This window comes from Arachis hypogaea, chromosome 14 (genome assembly GCF_003086295.3).
Source record: "Arachis hypogaea cultivar Tifrunner chromosome 14, arahy.Tifrunner.gnm2.J5K5, whole genome shotgun sequence".
NCBI classification, from domain to species: domain Eukaryota; kingdom Viridiplantae; phylum Streptophyta; class Magnoliopsida; order Fabales; family Fabaceae; genus Arachis; species Arachis hypogaea.
Window position 1 is genome coordinate 54,559,460 of NC_092049.1, and position 27,529 is coordinate 54,586,988.

Genomic DNA, 27,529 nt, shown 5'->3' on the forward strand with positions numbered 1-27,529 from the left:
TTAACTAGTTCATCCAACATGCTTGAAGCCAGCATTATGCAGAGAGTGAGAATGTGTTTTATAATGGGATTTTGGTGAAACACCAAACTTAGAATCCTGCATTCTCCCTTATATTGTTTTGGTGTGCAACACCAAACTTAGCTTCTTGCAATGTAGATAAACTAATTAACCTTTTTATTGAAATAGCTATGAAAGGAAAACTACCTCAGGTTGGGTTGCCTCCCAACAAGCGCTCTTTTATTGTCACTAGCTTGACATCCTCTGTGCTTGCTTAGTTCAGATTCTGGGCTTCCTTCTCCTTGTCCCCTTGTCCTCCTAAGTGAGGCTTTGCTTTGTGATGCTCATCCTGGATGAGTGATTCTTTTCCTTTAGCCCTTTTCTCGCTCATTTCTGTGAGATTCTTAGCTAGTTGTTCCATTTGCCTCTCAATTCTCCCGAGTGAGGCCTCCTGGTGTTTGCTTATCATCCTTTGATGTGTCATCATTTTCTCTATTAAGATCTCCAAATTGGTGATCCTATGATAGTGTTGTGAAATTTGTTGGTTGTGAGGTATCTGAGGTTGGAAGGGTGGGCAGTGTGGTTTTTGCAAGTTTGGGAAATGGTTGTTGTAGTTGAAGTTCCTTGGTTCCTGATGTTGAGGTTCCCTCATTCTTAGATAAGAATGTGGCTTCCATGGTGGGAACTATGCATTCACTGTAGTGGAGTGGAGAAAATCAAGTTGTCTAGCCATTGACTCCAATTGTTGCTGAGTTTGCTGATGTAGCTGTTTGCTTTGATTCATGACTACCTTCATTCCTTCAAGATTCATTGTATCTTTCTCTGAAGTTGCATTCTGTGGTGTCTCAAAGGAGTGTTGGTTGTTGGTTCTCTTGTCATTGAACCTTGCAGTTCCTTGACCGGTTGCTGTTGCTTCGAGTAAGTCATTTGAGAAGTAATCCACCGCTCTTCTCGTTTCTGGGGATAATCCTTCATAGAATGCTTGGAAAGCCACTTTGTCATTTGCTTTCTTGTATCTTTCCCATGCTTTGAGCAATGGTTCTTCCTCTCCTTGCATGAATGGATGTGTTCCCTCTTTCATCTTGATGTTTTGTTGGGATGTAGAGAATTTGGCTAGAAATTTGGCAACCAAACCATCCCAACTAGTGATATTTCCTTGGGGAAGAGTTTCAAGCCATTGTGCTGCCTCATCCTTTAGTGAGAAAGGGAATAGCAAGAGCTTATAGACATCATTATTGACAACATCACAGATCCTCAGAAAAATAGATAGATGCTGTTCAGGATCCTCCAATGGATTTCCACCATAGGAACAATTGTTCTCTATTAGTGTAATGATTTGCGGCTTCATGTTGGCATGTTCTTCTTTCTCAGAAACTTCATTTTCAATGATATCCTTCCCTCTGGCTGCTCTTTTTTCCTGCGACATAAAAATCAACAACGGAACACACAGTGATACTCTTGAAATTTGAGTGTGGTCAGTTGAGACAAAACTTCAAACAGTTAGTGGGTTAGTCAAAAATTAAAGAAAAAGTGCTTGATCTAGATTACCACCTCACTTAATCATTGTCAATCTAATCAATCCCCGGCAACGGCGCCAAAAACTTGATGAGTATTTTTGGTGGAAAAATTAATTTCTCCCAAAACACACAAATCTAACCGGCAAGTGTACCGGGTCGCATCAAGTAATAAAAACTCACGGGAGTGATGTCGATCCCACAGGGATTGAAGGATTGAGCAATTTTTAGCTTAGTGGTTAATTTAGTCAAGCGAATCAAGATTTGGTTGAGTGATTTGTGATTTGCAGAAATTAAATTGCATGGAAAATAAAGGGAATGGGTAAATTGCATGAAGTTAAAGAGAGCAAGAAATTAAAGTGCTGCATCTTAAAGAACAAGAAATTAAATGGCAGAAACTTAGAATGCAAGAAATGTAAATTGCGGAATCTTAAAGTGCAAGAAATGTAAACGGCTGGAATTGTAAAGGGAATTGGGGATTGGATTTGCAGAATTTAAACAAGGAAGAGTAAATTGCATCAAACAGAAGAGTAAAAGAGTGTTTGGGTTGAATCGGATCTGAAGCAAAACAAGTAAATGAACATGAAAAGCAAAAACAGAATGTAAATTGGAATTTCAGATCTCAGGGGTCCAGAGACTAGAAAACCAGTTCTAGATCTCACTACCTTCCTTGATCCAACAAGAACAATTGCAAGGGAAAAGTAAATTGCAAAGAAAGTAGATGAAGAGCAATTAACCGAAACTGAAATTCATTTAAGCAGTAAATAAACAGAGAGATCCAAGGATGAGATTGAAACAGAATTCCTTCAATTCTCCAACCCAAGATCCAAGACAATTGCAATTAAAATTGAAAGCAATAAAATGAAGAGGAAGAGAGTGGAATTCTCCTTCCCCCAAACTAAGAAATTAAAGATCACTCAATATCCAAAGCTCTCCGAAAACTATTATGAAAATTCCCAAAAGAAAGCTCTCGGAAGAACTTGAATTCTATCCTATTTATACACTTTCTTCAAATGATCTTCAAGCCTTGAGTTGGGCCTTTGCTCTTGGTGGAATTGGGTTGAAAGAGGCCTTGGTTGATTGCTCTTGAAGTTTGGAGAAGAACCAAAGTGAACCAATTGAACCGGGTTGGAGTTTTGCAAAAGTTGGACCAAAAGTTGGAGCAAAAGTTAGGGTCTAACTTTTGGTCCAACTTTTCATATCAGCTAACACAACTTTGCTGATACTCACGTTGGTGCCAAAGTTAGGGGTCTAACTTTGGCCCCAACGTTGGCTTTACCTTGTGCACTTGTGGCGCCAACGTTAGCCACCAAGTTAGGGGCTAACGTTGGCGCAAACTTTTGCCCCTCCCCTTGTGATTTTCATGTGCCAACGTTAGCCTCCAAGTTAGGGGCTAACGTTGGCGCAAACTTTTGGTGCCCAGGGGTGATATTCATGTGCCAACGTTAGCCTCCAAGTTAGGGGCTAACGTTGGGGCTAACTTTTCACCCAAAAGTTTGTGCAAAAGTTTGAGGCTAACTTTAGGTCCAACTTTTTGCTTCCTGGTTCAATTTCACTTATTCCATTGTCTTCTCTTTACTCCTAGCTATTCCTTCTTGCTTCAACCTTTCTCCAAGCTTTCTTCACCTATCATTAATCAACCAAACACATCAAAGCTATGCTTAAAATCATGAGATATTCATTCTTTCATAATATGTGACAATTATAGTATAAAACCTCATGAAATAGCATGAATTCATACATGGTTGATTAAATCAAAGGAAACATGAAAATCTACCCAATTAGCTTGCTTGTGGTTCAAGAAAGTGCATAATTCTAATGAAAACAAAAGAAAAAGACTAGTTAAAATAGGCTAAGATGACTTGTCATCACGCCTCCCATCTTTGATTGTCCCAACCTTGATGCATGTTCTCATTGTAGCCTCCATTCCCTACAACATAATTTAAACCAAACTCATAGCCAAAGGGGTGAGAATTTATAGTAGCAAATAAAAACAAAAACTAATAAAAATAAGCAACAAGGTCCTAAAATTAACAAAAACTAGTATACAAGCAAAAAGCAAATATTTACAATAACCAATAATAAGGCACACGTTTGCAATTCCCCGGCAACAGCGCCATTTTGATGAACGGACTTTTGCGTGGTCTAGAATTTCACAATAAATTCTTGTTGCAAGTATAGTTTCTAAACCAACAGTAATCCTTTCATACAAAAATTTGGTTGTCACAAGTAACAAACCCCTAAAAATAATAACCGAAGTATTCAAACCTCGGGTCATCTCTCAAAGGAATTGCAGGGAAGTGTTCTTGTTATTGGTTATGAAAGATGACTACTAACTAAAATAGACATGTTCTTTCTTTATTGAATAGAATAAGCAAGGAGCAAGTCCACCATCATTTTTCATCTTGTTTGTCTTTCTTCTTCTTCTCTCCTGCTTGCTTACTAGTTTCTCCCTTGCCTTTTCCTTTTAGCTTTGTCCAGAATCCAACTTTCTTCATTTTCTCTTCCACTCTATTTTCAAGGCGTATTGCTTTGTCTATTTATATGTCACTCCTTCCCTTGAAGTATTGATCATAAATTGGGAATGCTGGGTTCATACTATGTAGATGTTCCGCAATGTAGTTGAGCTTGATTTGGCCATTTATGTTATAATCAGCTTGAAATCCATATCTTGCATCCTGAAGAGTCGTGAACTCCTTGAAAGCTCTCATGTTATCAACTTGAAGTTGGGCCAGCTGGTTGAAAGATTCCTGAAATTGTTGAAGCTTGTTCTCTTTGCATAACTAGAGATCTTGACTCAAAATCTCTCTGACCGAAGTTCCTCTTATCTCTCTTGAGGTCTCATGTATTGTGAATGGCATTCTTCTTGTTTCTCTTGGACTCTCAGGTACTGTTCGGATAGCCTTTCAATTGCCTCTTTATTAAGCATATCTCTTTGGTCTTCCAAGGCTTCTTCCAAGGATGTGCAGAATTCTATCCTTACGAAGCACCCTTCCAAGCCATGTAATCTACTTTTGTCTTCATGCTAGCTTTAACCTTCTTTGTCTTGTCCCTTTCGTTGAATATTTCTCTGCTCACCTAACCATCATAACAAAACAAAAATAAAAAAAAGTACTAATCAAGTGGCGACAATAGAACAATTAATATTTAAAACTAAAAATTTGACTAGCATTCCTTATGCTTGTTTAACCAACCGTGACTCTTTTTAGTGCTACCATATATAGTCTTGGAGGACACCAAACTTAGTGTTTGGTTATATGGTTCAAAGTGTTATTTCCTCCAAGTATTGTCATCAAGATCTCAACTGGATTAGTGTCACTTTTGGCTAAACTATCACGAGAAACACTTTATTTTTCTATTTCTAAACATGAACTAAAATTATAAACATGGTTGTACTTTCATGAGTTTTAAAACTCAATAAAACCTTGACTTTCATGCCTTGTTCTTGCAATATATAACACCAAACTTAATGTTTAGCTATATATGCCAAGAGACACATGTAAAAGTTGCAATATGATCATAATTTTTGAAAGGTATCTTAATGTGCCTATAGGCACACCAAACTTAGAATAGGATCATATGCTTCACAATGGCATGGATAGTTGTCAACATTATCTTATGAGGGTTTGAATTCATGTTGGAGCAACAATTATTATTCATACTGAAGCATTAAAAAAAGGAAACTAAATCATGGGTTGCCTCCCATGGAGCGCTTGTTTATTGTCCTTAGCTTGACGTTGCAACTTCTTTGCTTATGTTAACAAGTGTACACTTTCTTCCTTGCTCCATGGACCGCCAAGGTAGAGTTTCACCCTATTACCATTGACTGTAAAGGTCTCTCTTGAGGCTACATCAAGTAACTCCAAGTAACCATGAGGGGATACTCTGGTGATGGTGTATGGACCAGTCCACTTGGATCTAAGCTTCCCAGGGAAAATCTTGAATCTAAAGTTGAAAAGCAACACCCTTTGGCCTGGTTCAAATGTCCTTGGTGCAATCCTCCTGTCATGCCACCTCTTTGCTCTTTCCTTGTATATTCTAGCATTCTCATAAGCCTCAAGTCTGAACTCTTCTAACTCATTGAGCTGTAACAATCTCTTCTCCCCTACTGCTTGGGCATCTAGATTCAGGAGTTTTGTGGCCCAAAAAGCCTTGTGTTCAAGCTCTACTGGAGGATGGCATGCTTTCCCATACACTAGCTAGAATGGAGACCTCCCTATGGGGGTTTTGAATGTCGTCTTGTATGCCCAAAGTGCGTCATCCACTTTCCTTGCCCAGTCCTTTCTTGTTGCTCCCACGGTTTTCTCCAAAATTCTCTTTAGCTCTCTGTTTGCAAGCTCAGCTTGTCCATTTGTCTGCGGGTGGTAAGGTGTAGCCACTTTATGAGTTACTCCATATTTATAGAGGAGAGAATTCAGATGTTTATTGCAGAAATGGCTACCACCATCACTTATAAGTCCCTTTGGTACTCCAAACCTAGCGAAGATGTTCCTTCTTAGAAACTGCAGGACCACATTAGCATCACATTTAGTGGTGGCTATTGCCTCCACCCATTTTGAAACATACTCCACTGCCACTAAGATGTATTTGAATGTGTAGGATGGAGGGAAGGGGCCCATAAAGTCAATTCCCCATAAGTCAAAGAGTTCCACTTCCAAAATGAACATCTGAGGCATCTCATTCTTCTTTGTCAAACCTCATGTTCTTTGGCATTCATTTCAATGGTTCAAAAATTCTCTAGCATCCTTGAAGATGGAGGGCCAATAAAATCCACTTTGGAGAACCTTTGCAGCAGTCCTTTCAGCTCCGAAGTGGCCACCATAACTTGAATTGTGACAATGCCATAGTATGTCCTTCATTTTAACCTCTGGCACACACCTTTTAATCATCCCATCTGGGCATCTTTTGAATAGGAAGGGCTCATCACATAAGAACAACTTAGCTTCATGCAGTAACTTTTTAACTTGTTGCTTTGTGTACTCTTGTGGGATACTCCTTCCTGCTTTGTAGTTGGCCATCTCCGCAAACCAAGGGGTTTGTTGAATTTGCAAGAGGTGCTCATCTGAAAAAATTTCATTCATTGGTTGGGAGTTGTCTTGACTCGTCTCTTGTGGTAGTCTTGATAAGTGATCAGTAACCTGATTCTCGCTTCCTTTTCTGTCTTTTATCTCAATGTCAAACTCTTGTAGGAGTAGTATCCATCTAATTAGCCTTGGTTTGGCATCCTATTTTGACATTAGATACTTAAGAGCAGCATGATCAGTGTAAACTAAAATTTTTGATCCAATCAAATATTGTCTGAATTTGTCAAATGCATATACCACGGGTAATAATTCCTTCTTTGTTGTGGTATAATTCTTCTGGGCTTCATTCAATACTTTTCTTGCATAGTAGATGACATGGTGTTTGTTGTCCTTTCTTTGCCCTAACACAGCACAAATTGCAAGATTACTTGCATCACACATGAGTTCAAAAGGCAATCCCCAACTTGGAGGTGTGATAATTGGTGCTGTGATGAGCTTAGCTTTTAGAATCTCAAAGGCATGTTTACATTCCTCATCAAAGGAAAAGAGGTTGTTCACCACCATCAAATTGCTCAATGGTTTTGCTATTTTGGAAAAATCTTTGATGAATCTTCGATAGAATCCAGCATGCCCCAGGAAACTTCTAACAGCTTTCACATTAGTTGGTAAACAAAGTTTCTCTATAGTCTCTACTTTTGCCTTGTCAACCTCTATAGCCTTTCTTGAAACTTTGTGACCAAGAACAATTCCTTCGGGTACCATGAAATGGAATTTTTCCCAGTTCAAAACCAAGTTTGTTTCTTGGCACCTTTTCAAGACTAGGGTAAGATGGTGCAAGCAAGCATTGAAAGAATCACCAAAAACAGAGAAGTCATCCATAAAAACTTCAATAAATTTTTCTACCATATTCGAGAAGATTAATAACATGCATTTCTGAAAAGTAGTTGGGGCATTACACAATCCAAATGGCATTCTTCTGTATGCAAAGACTCTAAAGGGACAAGTGAAGGAGGTCTTCTCTTGATCCATGGGGTCAACTACTATTTGATTGTAGCCAGAATATCCATCAAGAAAACAGTAGTAAGCATGTCCGGCTAGCCTTTCAAGCATTTGGTCAATGAAAGGGAGGGGAAAGTGATCCTTTCGTGTGGCATCATTCAGCCTCCTATAATCAATGCATATTCTCTACCCTGTCACTATTCTTGTGGGAATGAGTTCATTCTTCTCATTGACAATGACAATCATGCCACCTTTCTTGGGTACCACTTGAACTGGGCTAACCCATGGGCTGTCAGAGATAGGGTAAATGATCTCAACTTTACATAGCTTCATCACTTCCTTTTGAACAACTTCCTTCATTGTGGGATTTAATCTTCTCTGAGGTTGTACCACTGGTTTAGAATTCTCCTCCAAAAGTATTTTGTGCATGCATATGATAGGGCTTATGCCTTTCAAATCATTAATGGTCCAGCCTAAGGCATCTTTGTGAGCTTTCAATACCACAAGGAGTTCTTCTTCTTCTTCTCCACTAAAGGTGGAGTTGATGATCACTGGAAAGCTACCCTCCTCACCAAGGAATGCATATTTAAGATGAGGAGACAGAGGTTTCAACTCTTGTTGTGGTGCTTCTTCTTTCTTAACTTCAATTAGTTCCTCTGGTGCTTGTGTCTCTTCAGCATCTCCCTATTGCATACCTTGGGTTTCCTCCTGGTTTGCTTGATGGTTTGCTTCAAATACTTCTTCAACCAAGATGTCCACCACATCAATTCTCATGCAATTCTCTTTCTCATTAGGGTATTGCATCACTTTGAAAACATTTACAGTCATCTGTTCATCGTGCACCCTGAAGATCATCTCACATTTCTCCACGTCAATGATCCTTCTAGCAGTGGCCAGAAAAGGTCTACCAAGGATGACTGAGTTATTCCCTTTCTCATCCATATCCAGAACCACAAAATCGGCTGGGAATATGAAATTTCCAACTTTCACTAATAGGTTCTCCACTACTCCATTTGGTATTTTGAGAGATCTGTCAACAAGTTGTAATGACATCCTTGTAGGTTTAAGCTCTTCTATCATTAATTCCTTCATCATGGCAAGAGGCATTAGATTAATACTTGCTCCTAGGTCACATAGTGATTTATCAATAGCCATGTTTCCAATTTTGCATGGTATAAGGAAATTTCCTGGATCTTTGAGTTTTGGTGGAAGTCCCTTTTGAATTATTGCACTACACTCTTGAGTGAGAACCACGGTTTCTTTCTCCTGTCAGCTTCTCTTCTTGGTGATCAGTTCTTTAAGAAACTTTGTATATAAGGGTATTTACTCCAAGGCTTCAGCCAATGGAATGTTGATTTCAAGTTTCTTAAAGATTTCCAGGAATTTTGGGAATTGCTGGTCCCTTGTTTCCTTGCGTAGCCTCTGTGGATAGGGAAGTTTAGGTACATAAAGCTTTACTCCTTCCTTCTTATCCTCTTGTTGTGGCTTCTCAATCTCCTCGCCCTTTTTTGAGGTTGATGCCTTCTCATCCTTCTTGTTGTCTATTCTGTCATCTTCTTTAGACTTTGTTGCTTCCTCATTGATGTCCTTTGTGTCTTTTTCCACTACCTTGCCACTTCTCAACTGCACATCTTTACATTCTTCCCTTGGGTTGGGGATTGTATCACTTGGGAGAATATTGGCTGGCCGTTTATCTTGTTTGGCCAATTGTCCCAATTGTTGTTCAAGGTTCCTCATGGTGGCTTCATGTCTCTCTTGTCCTTTAAGCAAGCTCTCTTGTCCTTTAGCCAAACCTTGAGTAGCCTGAGCAAGTGATTGTGTGTTTTGGGTAAGGGTTTGCAAGGTTGCTTTAAGACTTGAGATCCTGGTTTCATGATGGTCAATGGGTGTTATGATAGGGTATGATTGTTGTTGCTGGAAGTTATTTGGAGCATTGAAGTGGGCATTTTGTGAGTTAAATGGTGGTGTGGAGAAGTTATTTTGGTGGGCTTGTGAATTGTTGTGGGGTTGCTGATATGTGTTTTGTTGTTTCTTGTATTGGTTAGTGTTGTTAGATGGATGATTTTGGTTGTTTGTGTTGCGGGAATGGTTGTAGTTGTTGCTCTTCTGCCATTAGTTTTGATTGTCACCCCATTTCAGGTTTGGGTGATTTCTCTAGGATGAGTTGTATGTGTTACCATGAAAGTCATTTTGAGAAGAATTTGAAGCATTCTACATATATTGCACTTGTTCTTGTTGCTGGTCATCGTTGCCTGCTTCATTTCCCATTCAATAGAAGGTTGACTTGTTGCGCTCACTAAGGTTAATTGGAGGCCATCTATTCTCTTCACCATCATTTCCATTTACTGTTTGATTTGTTGGTACATCAATTTGTTCTGTGCCAATATAGCATCAATGCCTTCAAGCTCTATCACACCTTTCTTTGGGGTTGAGTTATGATGCCTCTCTAATGAGTAGTAATATTGATTGTTGGCAACAACTTCAATAAGGTCTTGGGCCTCCTCAGCCGTCTTCATCATGTTGAGTGATCCTCCTGATGATTATTCTAGTCCCCTCCTTACTTCTAAAGTCAAGCCTTCATATAAGTTTTGGAGTTTAACCCAATCACTAAACATGTCAGGTAGGCATCTTCTCATTAATGCCTTATATCTTTCCCAGGCTTCATATAGTGACTCCCCCTCCAATCGCCTAAAAGTTTGGACCTCTGTTTTCAACTTGATGATCCTCTGAGGTGGGTAGAACTTGGCTAAAAATTTGCTCACCAGATCATCCCAATTATTGATGCTTTCTTTGGAAAATGTCTCTAGCCATTGAGTTGCCTTATCCCCCAATGAGAATGGGAATAGCAACAACTTGTAGATGTCTGGATGCACTCTATTTGTTTTAACCGTATCACATATCCTCAGAAAAATAGACAAGTGCTGATTCGGATCTTCAAGAGGCCCCTCCATAAGAGCAATTATTTTTTACCAAAGTGATGAGTTGGGTTTTTAACTCAAAGTTGTTGGCATGGGCATTTGGGGTGACTATGCTACTTCCACAATGCTTTGGATCAGGAATGGTGTATGAGGCCAACACCCTTCTAGGTGGTCTCTTGTTGTCAGCAACTCCCTCAGGAAGGTTATGCAAATTACCCTCCATGACTTGGTCTTCTCCTTCTGAATCCTCTTCACCAATTATCCCCTTTCTTCTTGCTGCTCTTCTTAGTCTTCGGAGGATTCTCTCGTCAAGGACAAAAGAAGTGGATACCTTTCTCTTTGCTTCTGACATACAACACACACAAACCAACAACACAAGTAGGGTACTCTATTGCAAGAGCGAAGTTAAAGTTAGTGAAACAAAATCTCAAATAGTTAGTGGGTGTAACAAAGAAAAAGAAAAAAAATATGCCTAATCTAGACTACCATTCACTTAATCATTGTTAATCTTTTCCAATCCCCAACAACGGCGCGAAAAATCTGATACGTGAAAATTAGAATTCACGTATAACCGGCAAGTATACCGGATCGTATCAAGTAGTAAAACTCACTAGAGTGAGGTCGATCCCACAGAGATTGGTGGATTAAGCAACTTTAGTTAAATGGTATTTTAGTTAGGCAAACATTGTTTTGATTTCATGAGATTTCAATGCTTGAAAGAAATTGCAAAGAATTAAATGACAAGGAATTTAAAGAACTAAAGTAGGGAGGAAACTTAAAGTGCAAGAAATTAAAGGCTGAAGATTAAATAACAGAAGCTTAAATTGGAAGAAACTTAAATGGCGTCAAAACTAAATTGCAAGAAAGTAAGAGTGCAGAATTGTAAAGAGCATAGAAGTAAATTGCAAGTAATTGAGCAGAATGTAATTGGCAAGAATGTTAAATTGCTAGGAGATAAAAGGGAATTGGGTAGTGAGTACTCAAAATAACTAAAGAACAATAGAAATAAGAAATGATGGAAGAGATCACTAGGGACCAGAGATGTAAATTCTCATGAATTGATGATGATCAATTCCTTCTCAATCATGGGGATAGATCCATAGCGGATTGTGAATAATTGAGTCCCAATCTCTTGGTGATTCAATTTCTCTCAACACAATCAATTGCCACTCTTGTGATCTAATTATTCATGAGAAAAGATGAAGCTCAACAGCTAATCCTTCATGCCACATAGCTCTCAAGATCTCAACCAAGGGTGGTTACATCTCACATACCAACCCAAAGTATATCAATCAAGAGAATTATGAAGGGATAAACTCTAAACTGAATTCTATGACTCCTTTCTCAAGTTCATCACAAAATTTAAATAGATCCAATTTCCCTCTCGGTAGTGATTGGATCTGTGAAGAGCAAGAGTTTCCTCTTGGAGAAACCACTTAAATTGAGAAGAAAAGAAAAGCTATCAATTCATTTGAACAAACTGATCTCCTCCCCGTAGTGAAGTTGGGGCTTAGTGAATCATGGCTCCAAATTACAACTACAATTGCAAAATAGAAATTAAATTAAGTGTAGAGAAGAATGAAGAAGAAGAATTCTCAAAACTGAAATTCAAAGCCACAAGAAAACAAAATAGTTCACCGGTATTCTCCCCAAAATACAGTAAAAAGTAAAAGAGAAAAGTGTAGTGTAAAAGCCCCCTCTAACTTAAATTCTAAGTTATTTATATACTTTCTTCCATCGATCTTCAATCTCTGAATTAGGCTTTTGTCCTTGATGGAATTGGGTTAAAAATGACTCCCATTGGTTTCCCTTGCTGTTGAGAAGTGATATGTTTGAGTTACAAGTCCTGATGCTTCACGTTGGAGTCAACGTCTAATGGCCAACGTTGACTCAAACGCCCTTCAGAAGAAAACTAGAAAAACCAAATACTTTGCTGTCACTGGCATTTGACTCAACGTTGGAGGGCCAACGTTCTGCTTACCCACGCGTACGCGTACATTACGCTTATGCTCCCATGGGGTGAAAATGCTTATCCACGCGTGCGCGTGCTGCACGCGTGCGCGTGGATGCAAAGATATCATTTTCCCATTTCAAACATAGGCAGAAGAGCGTTGGTCTCAGTGTTGGACCACCAATGCTCCCTCCAATGCTGGTCAATCCACGCGTGCGCGTGCTGTACATGCGCGCGTTGATTCTCAAAAGTTAAGATTACGCGTATGCGCCATGGACGCGTATGCGTTGTTGCGCATTTTTAAAATTCACAACTTCGAAGCCACAATCGTGCACGTTGGCCTTCAACATTTGAGGTAGCATTTAGGGTCCAAATTTGCCTATCCACGCATATGCGTGCACGTCGCTGCAATTTTTCAAAATCTCCAGAAAGCTCATTTCTTTACAAGGTTGGGGGTAACGTTGGATGTCCAACGTTTCCTCCAACGTGGGCACCAGAAATTATACAGAGAATTGCTCTGCTTCCCTTCCAACATTTGAGGCAACGTTGGTGGTCCAACTTGGCCACCAACGTTGCTTCTTCTTCATCTTTTCCATGCTCCTTCTTCAACTTCTTTCCATGCCTTCATTCACCTGTCACCAACCAATATATGCATCAAAGCCTTGCCAAAGTCATGAGAATTCTCATCATTCTTAGCACACAAGTAAATATAGCATAATTCTCATGAAATTGCGTCAAATTAATCATAGTTGGATGAATCTAGGTATGCATGAATTTCTACCCAATCTGCTTACTTATAACTCAAGAAAGTACATAAAACCTATTAAAAGCAAAGAAAAAGGCTAGTAAAACTAGCCTAAGATGCCTTCGCATCAAACTTCATGTAGAAGAAAGGGAGGAAGCCAATCAAGGAAACTCACACTTAATTGAAACAGAGAGCTACATAGAGGAAGGGTTTATTGAACCACCAACTCAAGAGGCTTTTGATGAAGAGGACACTCCAACAATCACACAACACCCAAGTTTTGATATCCAAGAAGTGAAGGCAACCAACAAGAGCACCAAAGAGAGGATTGTGACTAAGCCACAATTGACCATATCAAGGAAGAAGAATAGGTCAACCACAAGCAATCCAACCCCTGATCCAACAAGCAAGTTCAATCAAGCAAATAACAAAACGAAGCTTGCTGGGAAGAGATCAAGACACGGGACACTAGCTGGCTCCTCTTCTCCCCTAAGGTCATTCCTCTTGACAAACTGGAAGAAGAGGAAGAAAGTCATCAGCAACATATCAAGCTAATGACACTAAAAGAATGTTTGTTGGGAGGCAACCCAACTAGAGGTAGTTTTCCTTTCTTAGTTATTTCAATAAAAGAGTTAAGTAGATTTTTCTATATTACAAGGAGCTAAGTTTGGTGTTGAACACTAAAGTAATTTGAGGGAGAATGTGTAATTCTAAGTTTGGTGTTCCACCATAGTTTTCAGTAAGAACACATTGAACCCTCAGCATGATTAATCACTCACTCCAAACAATCAGAGAAGCTACTTAACAATTGTTTAGTTTCTAGTTGTTTTATTAAATTCTTTAATTTCTAGCTCATAGTTTATCTTCTTAATAAAAGCACTTGATGTTTTATGCATGTATTCATTCTACTGTATATAGAAGTAGGCAAGGAACTAAGTTTGGTATTCCCACACCAACTTAAGTCTAGAAAATCACAAGCATACATGCATGCTAACCATCACTCAAGTGCTTGGGAACAAGCAACTTTCAAAATCTTTGCAAGAAGACACTCAATCTCTGGGAAGGAATAGACACCGTCATCTAAAAGAGATGAAGAAGGGCACAAAGCTAAGGATGGTGATGACAAAGAGAAAACAAGTGGACTCCAAGAGGTTGTACTGTGACTTAACTGTCTTTAGTTTAAATATGCTAATTGAAAGTGAAATTGTGCCCTTGTGATTAGTGTCCTGTTAGTCATGAGTCATTTCCTGTTTGTTTTTTTTAAGCTTGTTAGTCTAAGTGCTTTTATCATCTCATCTTACTTGAATTGTCTACATTGTTCCTCACGCTTAAATAAAAGAAAAAAATGTTGTGAAATAGAGAAAGAGTAAAGGTCTATTTTGATAAAAGATAGAATAAGGTCATGTGGTGGTATGTGCTGGTTCATCAGTTGATTCATGAATAAGGCTAAAGGTTGGCATGACTTTGAGATATGAACTTAAGTTACATTTCATGAGACTTGATGGTGCACGAAATTGTGATCTCAACGGCACCAACAACTTGGTGCGCACGATCGTAAGCTCAACTCTTTTTCACAACTCTGCACAACTAAGCAACAAGTGCACTGGGTCGTCCAAGTAATAAATATTACGTGAGTAAGAGTTGATCCCACGGAGATTGTCGACTTGAAGCAAGCTATGGTTATCCTTGTAAATCTCAGTCAGGAAGATTCAAATGGTTATAAGATTTTGATAACTAAAATATAAATAAAATATAAAATAAGATAAAGTTACTTATGTAATTCATTGGTGGGAATTTCAGATAAGCGTATGGAGATGCCTTGTTGCTTCTGAACCTCTGCTTTCCTATTGCCTTCTTCCAACCATGCGTTACCTCCTTCCATGGCAAGCTGTAAGATCCTCTCGGATGAAAACAAATCCATATGCGCTGTCACCGCATGACTAATCATCTGTCGGTTCCCGCTAGCGTCGGAATAGGACCACTGTCCTTTTGCACACTGTCACTTGTGCCCCATATTCGCAGGTTTGAAGCTCTTTACAGTCATCCCTTCCCAAATCCTACTCGGGATACCACAAACAAGCTTTAGACTTTTCGGATCCCAGGAATGCTGCTAATGGTTCTAGCCTATACCACGAAGGTTCTAATCTTAGATTAGAAACCCAAGAGAATATACTCCAACTGTCGTCCAATGACTATGTTGAACATCATGTAGACCGCTTTGTGGTTGTCAGGCACGCGATCTTGGCTAAGCGAGTAATGAAGGTTGGGTGATTGTCACGGGTCACCCCTTCATTTTGACTTAACTAAATTAAGTACGAGAGTATATCTTGGAGAAGAAGTAGGCGTGAATTGAATAGAAAACATTAGTAATTGCATTATTTCATGAAGAACAGCAGAGCTCCACACCTTAATCTATGGGGTGTAGAAATTCTACCGTAGAAAATACATAAGTGAAAGGTCTAGGCATGGCTATGAGGCCAGCCTCCATGCGTGTACAATGGTCTAAGATGGTTAAAAGACCTAAAAATGATCCAAAGATATAAAATAAATCCCTAAAAGTAGTTTTATACTAAACTAGTAAATAGGGTTTAGAGAAAATGAGTAACTAAGTGCAGATAGTGCAGAAATCCACTTCCGGGGCCCACTTGGTGTGTGCTTGGGCTGAGCATTGAAGCTTTTTCATGCTTAGGCTGTTCCTGGAGTTAAACACCAGCTTTGGTGCAAGTTTGGGCGTTTAACTCCAATTCTGGTGCCAGTTTGGGTGTTTTACGCCAAGATATTTTAGGCTGACTTTGAATGCCAGTTTGGGCCATCAAATCTCGGGCAAAGTATGGACTATTATATATTTATGGAAAGCCCATAATGTCTACTTTCCAACGCAATTAAGAGCGCACCATATGGTCTTCTGTAGCTTCAGAAAATCCACTTCGAGTGCAGGGAGGTCAGAATCCAACAACATCTGCAGTCCTTTTTCAGCCTCTGAATCAGATTTTTGCTCAGGTCTCTCAATTTCAGCCAGAAAATACCTGAAATTACAGAAAAACACACAAATTCATAGTAAAGTCCAGAAATGTAATTTTTTGAATAAAAACTAATAAAAATACAATAAAAATTAACTAAAACATACTAAAAACTATGTAAAAACAATGCCAAAAAGGGTATAAATTATCCACTCATTACAACACCAAAATTAAATTGTTGCTTGTCCCCAAGCAACTAAAAACAAAGTAGGATAAAAACAAGAGAATATACAATGAATTCCAAACTTATCAATGAAGATTAGCTTCAATTAGATGAGCGGGATTTGTAGCCTTTTTGCCTCTGAACAGTTTTGGCATCTCACTTTATCCTTTGAAGTTCAGAATGATTGGCATCTATAGGAACTTAGAATTCAGATAGTGTAATTGATTCTCTTATTTCAGTATGTTGATTCTTGAACACAGCTACTTTATGAGTCTTGGCCGTGACCCTAAGCATTTTGTTTTCCAGTATTACCACCGGATACATAAATGCCACAGACACATAACTGGGTGAACCTTTTCAGATTGTGACTCAGCTTTGCTAGAGTCCCCAGTTAGAGGTGTCCAGAGCTCTTAAGCACACTTTTTTTTTTGCTTTAGACCATGACTTTAACCATTCAGTCTCAAACTTTTCACTTGACACCTTCACGCCACAAGCACATGGTTAGGGACAGCTTGGTTTAGTCGCTTAGGCCAGGATTTTATTCCTTTGGGCCCTCCTATCCATTAATGCTCAAAGCCTTGGATCCTTTTTATTTTACCCTTGCCTTTTGGTTTAAAGGAATATTGGCTTTTTCTGCTTTTTTTTCTTTTTTTTTTCTTTTATTTTTTTTTTTTGCCATTTTTTTTGCAAGCTTCTTCTTTTTCACTGCTTTTTCTTGCTTCAAGAATCAATTTTATGATTTTTCAGATTATCAATAACATATCTCCTTTTTCATTATTCTTTCAAGAGCCAACAATTTTAACATTCATAAACAACAAATTCAAAAATATGCACTGTTCAAGCATTCATTCAGAAAACAAAAAGGTATTGTTACCACATCAAAATAATTAAACTAATTTCAAGATAGAATTTGAAATCATGTACTTCTTGTTCTTTTGCAATTAAAACATTTTTCATTTAAGAAAGGTGAGGGATTCATAGGACATTCATAGCTTTAAGGCATAGACACTTAAACACTAATGATCATGTAATAAAGACACAAACATAAATAAAACATAAGGCATAGGAAACAAAAAATAGAAAATAAAGAACAAGGAAATTAAAGAACAGATCCTCCTTAGTGATGGCGGCTAGTTCTTCCTCTTGAAGATCTTATGGAGTGCTTTAGCTACTCTATGTCTCTTCCTTGCCTTTGTTGCGCCTCCCTCATGGCTCTTTGGTCTTCTCTAATTTCATGGAGGAGGCTGGAATGTTCTTGGTGCTCCACCCTTAGTTGTCCCATGTTGGAACTTAATTCTCCTAGGGAGGTGTTGATTTGCTCCCAATAGTTTTGTGAAGGAAAGTGCATCCCTTGAGGCATCTCAGGGATTTCTAGATGAGGAACTTCCTCATGCTCTTGTTGAGGTCCATGAGTGGGCTCTCTTATTTGCTCCATCTTTTTCTTAGTGATGGGCTTGTCCTCTTCAATGAGGGTGTCTTCCTCTATGACAATTCCAGCTGAATTGCAGAGGTGACAAATAAGATGAGGGAAGGCTAACCTTGCCAAAGTAGAGGACTTGTCCGCCATCTTGTAGAGTTCTAGGGATATGATATCATGAACTTCTACTTTCTCTCCATTCATGATGCTATGGATCATGATAGCCCGGTCTATTGTAACTTCAGACCGGTTGCTAGTAGGAATGATAGAGCGTTGGATGAACTCCAACCATCCCCTAGCCATGGGCTTGAGGTCAAGCCTTCTTAGTTGAACCGGCTTGCCTCTTGTGTCTCTCTTCCATTGAGCGCCTTCCACACAGATGTCCAAGAGGACTTGGTCCAACCTTTGATCAAAGTTGACCCTTCTAGTGAAAGGGTAAAGGTCTCCTTGCATCATTGACAAGTTGAATGCTAACCTCACATTTTCCAGACTGAAATCCAAGTAATCCCTCCGAACCATTGTGAGCCAATTCTTTGGGTTCGGGTTCACACTTTGGTCATGGTTCTTAGTGATCTATGCATTAGCATAAAACTCTTGAACTATTAAGATCCCAACTTGTTGAATGGGGTTGGTGAGAATTTCCCAATCTCTTCTTTGAATCTCATGTCGGATCTCTGGATATTCACTCTTTTTGAGCTTGAAGGGGACCTCGGAGATCACCTTTTTTTTGCCACAACTTCATAGAAGTGGTCTTGATGGACCTTTGAGATAAATCTCTCCATCTTCCATGACTCGGAGGTGGAAACAATTGTCTTCCCTTTCCTCTTTCTAGAGGTTTCTCTGGCCTTAGGTGCCATTGATGGTTATGGAAAAAAAAAAGCTTTAGCTTTTCCCACACCAAACTTAGAATGGTTTCTCATCCTCGAACAAAAGAAGAAATAAAGGAGTAGAAGAAGAAGAAATGGAGGAGATGGAGGTGAGGAGAGGGTTCGGCTAAGGGGGTGTATTGTGTATGATGTATGGAATTGAAGGTGGTAAGGAGGGGTATTTATAGGGTAAGGGAGAGCGGGTAGCCGTGTATGAGGGGTGGGTTTTGGGAGGGAAATGGTTTGAATTTGAATGGTGAGGTAGGTGGGGTTTAATAATAGATGGATGTGAGTGGTGAAGAGGTTGTGAGGAAGAGGGTAGGCTTTGATAGGTGAAGGGTATTTGAGGAAGAGGTTTTGATGGGATTGGTCAATGGTGTTTGGGGAAGAGTGTTATGGAAAGGTGTGAAGAGGAGAGAAGAAGAGGTGGGGTAGGTAGGGATCCTGTGGGGTCCACAGATCCTGAGGTGTCAAGGAAATTTGAGTTCCTGCACCATTCTGGCGTTCAAATGCCCATTCTGTGCCAAATCTGGCTGCTACTTTCCTGGCGTTAAACGCCAGTCCTGCTACCTTTCCTGGCGTTAAACGCCACTCTGCTGCCCATTTCTGGCGTTAAACGCCAGCCAGATGCCCATTTCTGGTTTTTAATGCTAGCCAGATGCCAGTCAGCCCTTTCTGGTGTTAAACGCTCAGAGTGCTGCCCATTCTGGCGTTTAACGCCCAGAATGCTACCAGGCTGGCCGTTAAATGCCCATTCTACTACCCTTACTGGCGTTTAACGCCAGTAAGCTTGTCCTCCAGGGTGTGCTATTTTTTTATGCTATTTTTCATTCTATTTTTGATTTTTCAGTTATTTTTGTGACTTCGCATGATCATCAACCTAAAGAAAACATAAAATAACAATGGAAAATAGATAAATATAATTAATTAACATTGGGTTGCCTCCCAACAAGTGCTTCTTTAATATCAATAGCTTGATAGTGAGCTCTTATAGAGCTTCACAGAGATTCAGAGCTTAGTGGTGGCCTCCCAACACCAAACTTAGAAGTTGAGTGTGGGAGCTCTATTTGACTCTGTATTGAGAGAAGTTTTTCATGCTTCCTCTCCATGGTTTTAGAAGAAGATCCTTGAGCTTTAAACACAAGGTAGTCCTCATTCAATTGAAGGACTAACTCTCCTCTGTCCACATCAATCACAGCTCTTGCTGTGGCTAGGAAGGGTCTCCCAAGGATGATGGATTCATCCTCATCCTTCCCAGTGTCTAGGATTATGAAATCAGCAGGGATGTAATAGCCTTCAACCTTCACTAAGACATCCTCTACAAATCCATAAGCCTGTTTCCTTGAATTGTCTGCCATCTCTAGTGAGATTTTAGCAGCTTGTACCTCAAAGATCCCTAGTTTCTCCATTACAGAGAGGGGCATGAGGTTTATCCCTGACCCCAGGTCACACGGAGCCTTTTTAAAGGTCATGGTGCCTATAGTACAAGGTATTAAGAACTTTCTAGGATCCTATTTCTTCTGAGGTAATTTTAGTTGAACCAAATTATTTAGTTCATTGATGAGCAATGGGGGTTCATGCTCCCAAGTCTCATTACCAAATAACTTGGCATTCAGCTTCATGATTGCTCCTAGATATTGAGCAACTTGCTCTTCAATAATATTTTCATCCTCTTCAGGGGAAGAATACTTATCAGAGCTCATGAATGGCAACAGTAAGTTCAGTGGAATCTCTATGGTCTCTATATGAGCCTCAGATTCCTTTGGTTCCTTATTAGGGAACTCCTTGGAGGCCAGTGGACGTCCATTGAGGTCTTCCTCACTGGAAATCACTGCCTTTCCCTCCTCCATGCATTCGGCCATGTTATTTATGGCCTTGCACTCTCTTTTTGGATTCTCTTCTGTATTGCTTGGGAGAGTACTATGAGGGAGTTCAGTAACTTTCTTACTCAGCTGACCCACTTGTGCCTCCAAATTTTTAATGGAGGACCTTGTTTCAGTCATGAAACTTAGAGTGGTCTTAGGTAGATCAGAGACTACAGTTGCTAAGTCAGAGTGGCTCTGCTTAGAATTCTCTGTCTGTTGCTGAGAAGATGATAGAAAAAGTTTGTTATTGCCAAACCGTGCTCTCCCACCATTATTAGTATTGAAGCCTTGATTAGGCTTCTGTTGGTCCTTCCATGAAAAATTTGGATGATTCTTCCATGAAGGATTATAGGTGTTTCCATAGGATTCTCCCATGTAATTCACCTCTTCCATTACAGGATTCTCAGGGTCATAGGTTTCTTCTTCAGAGGAAGCTTCCTTAGTACTGCCTGATACAGCTTGCATTCCAGACAGACTCTGAGAAATCATATTGACTTGCTGATTCAATATTTTGTTCTGAGCCAATATGGCATTCAGAGTATCAATCTCAAGAACTCCTTTCTTCTGAGTTGTCCCATTATTCACAGGATTTCTTTCAAAAGTGTACATGAATTGGTTATTTGCAACCATTTTAATGAGTTCCTGGGCTTCTACAGGCATCTTCTTCAGATGAAGAGATCCTTCAGCAGATTGGTCCAATGACATATTAAACAATTCAGATAGACCATCATAGAATATACATATGATGCTCCATTCTGAAAACATATCAAAAGGACACCTTCTGATCAATTGCTTGTATCTTTCCCAAGCTTCATAGAGGGATTCACCTTCCTTCTGTGTGAAGGTTTGGACTTCCACTCTAAGCTTGCTCAACTTTTGAGGTGGAAAGAATTTGGCCAAGAAAGCATTGACCAACTTTTCCCAAGAGTTTAGGCTGTCTTTAGGTTATGAGTCCAACCATATCCTATCTCTGTCTCTTATATCAAAGGGGAAAAGCATAAGTCTGTAGACTGATGAGCGGGTAATTTATACACTTTTTGGGGTTAATTTCATATAGATTTTAGTATATTTTAGTTAGTTTTTAGTTTATTCTCATTAGTTTTTAGGCAAAATTTATATTTATGGACTTTACTATGAGTTTGTGTGTTTTTCTGTAATTTCAGGTATTTTCTGGCTGAAATTGAGGGAGCTGAGCAAAAATCTGATTCAGGCTGAAAAAGGACTGCTGATGCTGTTGGATTCTGACCTCCCTGCACTCAAAATGGATTTTCTGGAGCTCCAGAACTCCAAATGGTGCGCTTCCAATTGTGTTGGAAAGTAGACATCCAGGGCTTTCCAGCAATATATAATAGTCTATACTTTGCTCAAATATAGACGACGTACACTGGCGTTCAAAGCCAGTTCCATGCTGCTGTCTGGCGTCCAGCGCCAGAAACAAGTTACAAAGTAGAGTTCAATGCCAGAAACAGGTTACAACCTGGCGTTGAATGCCCAAAACAGCCCAGGCACGTGAGGAGCTTTAGTCTCAGCCCCAGCACACACAAAGTGGGCCCCAGAAGTGGATTTCTGCACTATCTATCATAGTCTACTCATTTTCTGTAAACTTAGGTTACTAGTTTAGTATTTAAAAAACTTTTAGAGACTTGTTTTGCACCTCATGACATTTTAGATCTGAACTTTGTACTCTTTGACGGCATGAGTCTCTAAACTCCATTGTTGGGGGTGAGGAGCTCTGCTGTGTTTCGATGAATTAATGCAACTATTTCTGTTTTCTATTCAAACACCATTGTTTCTATCTAAGATGTTTATTCGCACTTCAATATGATGGATGTGATGATCCGTGACACTCATCATCATCCTCAATCTATGAACGTGTGCCTGACAACCACCTCTGTTCTACCTTCGATTGAATGAACATCTCTTGGATTCCTTAATCAGAATCTTCGTGGTATAAGCTAGAATCTATTGGCAGCATTCATGAGAATCCGAAAAGTCTAAACCTTGTCTGTGGTATTCCGAGTAGGATTCAGGGATTGAATGAATGTGACGAGCTTCAAACTTACAAGGGCTGGGCGTAGTGACAGCCGCGAAAGGATCAATGGATCCTATTCCAACATGAGTGGGAACCGACAGAGGATTAGCCGTGTGGTGGCAGCGCACCTGGACCTTTTTCACTGAGAGGACGGATGGTAGCCATTGACAACGGTGATCCACCAACATACAGCTTGCCATAGGAAGAACCTTGCGTGCGTGAAAAAGAAGACAGGGAGAAAGCAGAGATTCAGAAGACAAAGCATCTCCAAAACTCCAACATATTCTCCACTACTGCAGAACAAGTATTTAATCCATGCTCTTTTATTCTTCGAAATTCATACTGATAATTATAATTGATTTCCTGACTAAGATTTACAAGATAACCATAGATTGCTTCAAACCAACAATCTCCGTGGGATTCGACCCTTACTCACGTAAGGTATTACTTGGACGACCTAGTGCACTTGCTGGTTAGTTGTGCGGAATTACATATTGTGAAGTAATTTTCGTGCACCAAGTTTTTGCCGCCGTTGCCGGGGATTGTTCGTGTTTGGACAACTAACGATTTATTTTGTTGCTTAGATTAGAAAAAAATTTTTCTTTTTGGTTTAGAGTTTTTTATTATTTATACATTGTTAAAAACATTTTAAATTTATAGCTCAATTAGTTAGAGCGTGGTGCTTATGTTCTTGGTAATTGGCTATCCTATTTTTAAAAATCTTTTTCAAAAATAATTTTTCTTTGAATAAATCTTGTGCCAAACTCTAAGTTTGGTGTTTTCTTGTTGATTTTTCTTTGTTTTTCAAAAATTTTAGTTTGGTTTTCTAAAAATTTTAAGTTTGGTGTTCTTTCTTCATGTTCTTGTGTTCTTGTGAGTCTTCAAAGTGTTCTTGAGTTTTCCTTGTGTCTTGATCTTAAAATTTTTAAGTTTGGTGTTCCTTGGTGTTTTCCCTCCAAAATTTTCGAAAACAAGGAGCATTAGATCTAAAAATTTTAAATCTTGGGCTATCTTATTGTTTTTCTCTTTCCTCACTAAATTCAAAAATATCTTTTCTCTCTATTTTTAAAACAAATTTTTGAAAATTATTTTTTGAAAAATTCAGATTTTTTTTTCAAAATTTAAAATCTTTTCCAACTCATATCTTTTTCAAAACTTCCTAACCACTTTCTCTCTCCTCATTTTTTTCGAAAATCTTCACCTATTTTTATTTATTTTATTCTAATTCATTTTATTTTAGAAATAATTAAATAAATAAATAAATAAAAATAAATATTTTTTTTTACATCATCTCCCTTTCTCCATCATGGATCTAAGTGGAAATGAACAGTCCAGGAGGACTCTGGGGTCATATGCTAACCCCTCTACTGCTTCATATGGGAGTAGTATCTGCATACCTTCCATTGGATTCAGTAGCTTTGAGTTGAATCCTCAGCTCATTATCATGGTGCAGCAAAGCTGCCAGTATTCCGGTCTTCTACAGGAAGAACCTACAGAGTTTCTGGCACAGTTTTTACAAATTGCTGACACAGTACATGATAAGGAAGTAGATCAGGATGTCTACAGATTATTACTGTTTCCATTTGCTGTAAAAGATCAAGCCAAGAGGTGGTTAAATAACCAACCTAAGGCTAGCATAAGGACATGGAAACAGCTGACAGAAAAATTCCTGAATCAATACTTTCCTCCAAACCGGATGACACAGCTAAGGCTGGACATCCAAGGCTTTAAACAAGGAGATAATGAATCTCTTTATGATGCCTGGGAGAGATATACAGAGAGATGCTAAGAAAATGCCCCTCTGAAATGTTTTCAGAGTGGGTTCAGTTAGACATCTTCTATTATGGGCTTATAGAAAGAGATCAGATCTCTTTAGATTGCTCAGCTGGTAGATCTATCCACATGAGAAAGACAATTGAAGAAGCTCAAGAGCTCATTGATACAGTTGCCAGAAATCAGCATCTGTACCTAAGCAGTGACTCTTCCATGAAAGAAGAGGCTAAAACAGTAACTGCTGAACTCAGTCCTGCAGAGCAAGCTGCTGAATTCAATCAACAATTGGATTTTCTAACAAAGCAGTTAGCTGAATTCAAGGATAAACTACAAGAGACAAGGATGGCTAATATAAACATGGAAGAACAATTGAAGCAAACAAAGCAGCAGCTGTCAAGACAAATAACAGAAGAATGCCAAATAGTCCAATTGAGAAGTGGGAAAACATCAAATACCCCACCTCAAGGCAGCAAGAAGCCAAGAAATGAGCAAACCATCCAAAATCCACCAGAGGACAGTAAGAGCCCAGGGAAAATAATTCTGGCACTAAAACACCAGAAATTTGGTGGAAGGCTGGCGCTGAACGCCCAGACCATGCTCAGGACTGGCATTCAATGCTAGAAACAAGCAAGGATCTGACGTTGAACGCCCAAAAGGAGCACAGTTCTGGCGTTCAGATGCCAGGAAGAACTAGGAAGCTGGCGTCAAACGCCACTCCAGCTCCTAACTCTGGCATTCAATTGCCAGTGAGGGATCAGACACACACAAGCGCTGATGACAACCCATCTAAAAAGGCTTCCTCAACCACTTCTGTAGGAAATAAACTTACAGCAACTAAGGTTGAGGAATATAAAGCCAAGATACCTTATCCTCAAAAACTCCGCCAAGAGGAGCAGGATAAGCAATTTGCTCGCTTTGCAGATTATCTCAGGACTCTTGAAATAAAGATTCCATTTGCAGAGGCACTTGAGCAAATACCTTCTTATGCCAAGTTCATGAAAGAGATCTTGAGTCATAAGAAGAATTGGAGAGAAACTGAAAGAGTTCTCCTCACTGAAGAATGCAGTGCAGTCATTCTGAAAAGCTCTCCTGAAAAGCTTAAAGACCCTGGGAGTTTTCTGATACCATGCACATTAGAAGGTAATTGCACCAAGACAGCTTTATGTGATCTTGGGGCAAGCATCAACCTAATACCTGCATCCACTATCAGAAAGCTTGGTTTAACTGAAGAAGTTAAACCAACTCGGATATGTCTCCAACTTGCTGATGGCTCCATTAAATACCCATCAGGCGTGATTGAAGACATGATTGTCAGAGTTGGGCCATTTGCCTTTCCCACTGACTTTGTAGTGCTGGAAATGGAGGAGCACAAGAGTGCCACTCTCATTCTAGGAAGACCCTTCCTAGCAACTAGACGGACTCTCATTGATGTCCAACAGGGGGAAATAACCCTGAGAGTCAATGATGATGAGTTTAAGTTGAATGCTGTCAAAGCCATGCAGCATCCAGACACATCAAAAAACTGCATGAAAGTTGATCTTATTGACTCTTTGGTGGAAGAGATCAACATGGCTGTGAGTCTCGAATCTGAGTTGGAAGACATCTTTAAAGATGCTCAGCCTGATTTGGAGGATTCAGAGGAAATGAAAGAGCCTCTAAAATTTCCTCTGGAAGAGGAAAAACCTCCTAAACCTGAGCTGAAACCATTACCACCATCCCTGAAATATGCATTTTTGGGAGAAGGTGACACTTTTCCAATGATCATAAGCTCTGATTTAAATCCACAGGAAGAGGAAGCACTTATTCAAGTGCTAAGGACACACAAGACAGCTCTTGGGTGGTCCATAGGTGACCTTAAGGGCATAAGGCCAGCTAGATGCATGCACAAAATCTTATTGGAGGATAATGCTAAACCAGTGGTTCAACCACAGAGGCGGCTAAATCCAGCCATGAGGGAAGTGGTGCAGAAAGAGGTCACCAAATTACTGGAGGCTGGGATTATTTATCCTATTTCTGATAGCCCCTGGGTGAGCCCTGTTCAAGTTGTCCCCAAAAAGGGAGGAATGACAGTGGTTCATAATGAAAAGAATGAACTGGTTCCTACAAGAACAGTTACAGGGTAGCGCATGTGTATTGACTACAGAAGGCTCAATACAGCCACCAGAAAGGATCATTTTCCTTTACCATTCATAGACCAGATGCTAGAAAGATTGGCAGGTCATGATTATTACTGCTTTTTGGATGGCTACTCAGGCTATAACCAGATTGCAGTAGATCCCCAGGATCAAGAGAAAACAGCATTCACATGTCCATCTGGAGTGTTTGCTTATAGAAGGATGCCATTTGGGCTATGTAATGCGCCTGCAACCTTCCAGAGATGCATGCTCTCTATTTTCTCTGATATGGTGGAAAAATTTCTGGAAGTCTTCATGGATGACTTCTCAGTATATGGAGACTCATTCAGCTCCTGTCTTGATCACCTGAAACTAGTTCTGAAAAGATGCCAAGAGACCAACCTGGTTTTAAACTGGGAAAAATGTCGCTTTATGGTGACTGAAGGGATTGTCCTTGGGCATAAAATTTCAAACAAGGGAATAGAGGTGGATCAAGCAAAAATAGAGGTAATTGAAAAATTACCACCTCCTGCCAATGTTAAGGCAATCAGAAGCTTTCTGGGGCATGCAGGATTCTATAGGAGGTTTATAAAGGATTTTTCAAAAATCGCAAAACCTCTGAGCAATCTGCTAGCTGCTGACACGCCATTTGTGTTTGACACAGAGTGTCTGCAGGCGTTTGAAACGCTGAAAGCCAAGCTGGTCACAGCACCAGTTATTTCTGCACCAGACTGGACATTACCATTTGAGCTAATGTGTGATGCCAGTGACCACGCCATTGGTGTAGTGCTGGGGCAGAGGCATGACAAGCTTCTGCACGTCATTTATTATGCTAGCCGCGTTTTAAATGATGCCCAGAAAAATTACACAACCACAGAAAAAGAGTTGCTTGCAGTGGTTTATGCCATTGACAAGTTTAGATCATACTTGGTAGGATCAAAGGTGATTGTGTATACTGACCATGCTGCTCTCAAATATCTACTCACAAAGCAGGATTCAAGACCCAGGCTCATAAGATGGGTGTTGCTTCTGCAAGAGTTTGATATAGAAATAAGAGACAGAAAAGGGACAGAGAACCAAGTGGCTGATCATCTATCCCGGATAGAGCCAGTAGAAGGGACATCCCTCCCC

The 27,529-nt window shown here is 39.6% G+C and overlaps 1 protein-coding gene and 1 non-coding gene across 2 annotated transcripts; one reads left to right on the top strand and one right to left on the bottom strand.

Moving 5' to 3' along the window:
* Nucleotides 1-4,490: 4,490 nt before the first annotated feature.
* Nucleotides 4,491-8,689, bottom strand: LOC112742604 (uncharacterized). The gene is made up of 4 exons (XM_025791844.1): nucleotides 8,230-8,689; nucleotides 6,833-6,936; nucleotides 6,296-6,736; nucleotides 4,491-4,589 (listed from the first exon to the last, which is right to left on the bottom strand). Exons 1-4 carry the CDS (start codon nucleotides 8,687-8,689, stop codon nucleotides 4,491-4,493), a joined length of 1,104 nt encoding a protein of 367 aa, XP_025647629.1.
* A 12,550-nt stretch (nucleotides 8,690-21,239) lies between these two features.
* Nucleotides 21,240-21,346, top strand: LOC112745297 (small nucleolar RNA R71). Its single transcript, XR_003173234.1, has one exon. It is a non-coding gene; the product is annotated as a small nucleolar RNA R71 (small nucleolar RNA).
* Nucleotides 21,347-27,529: the final 6,183 nt, after the last annotated feature.

Bases quoted from the DNA above. Each gene is read 5' to 3' on its own strand.
- LOC112742604 (XM_025791844.1), bottom strand. From the start codon at position 8,689: ATGGCTATTGATAAATCACTATGTGACCTAGGAGCAAGTATTAATCTA. The intron at 6,937-8,229 runs GTATGCAATAGG...GTGCTGTGTTAG, and splicing joins AAACCAGGAGGAAACCCAAG to GGCAAAGAAAGGACAACAAA. The intron at 6,737-6,832 runs GTATATGCATTT...ATGTCAAAATAG, and splicing joins AGAAGGAATTATTACCCGTG to GATGCCAAACCAAGGCTAAT.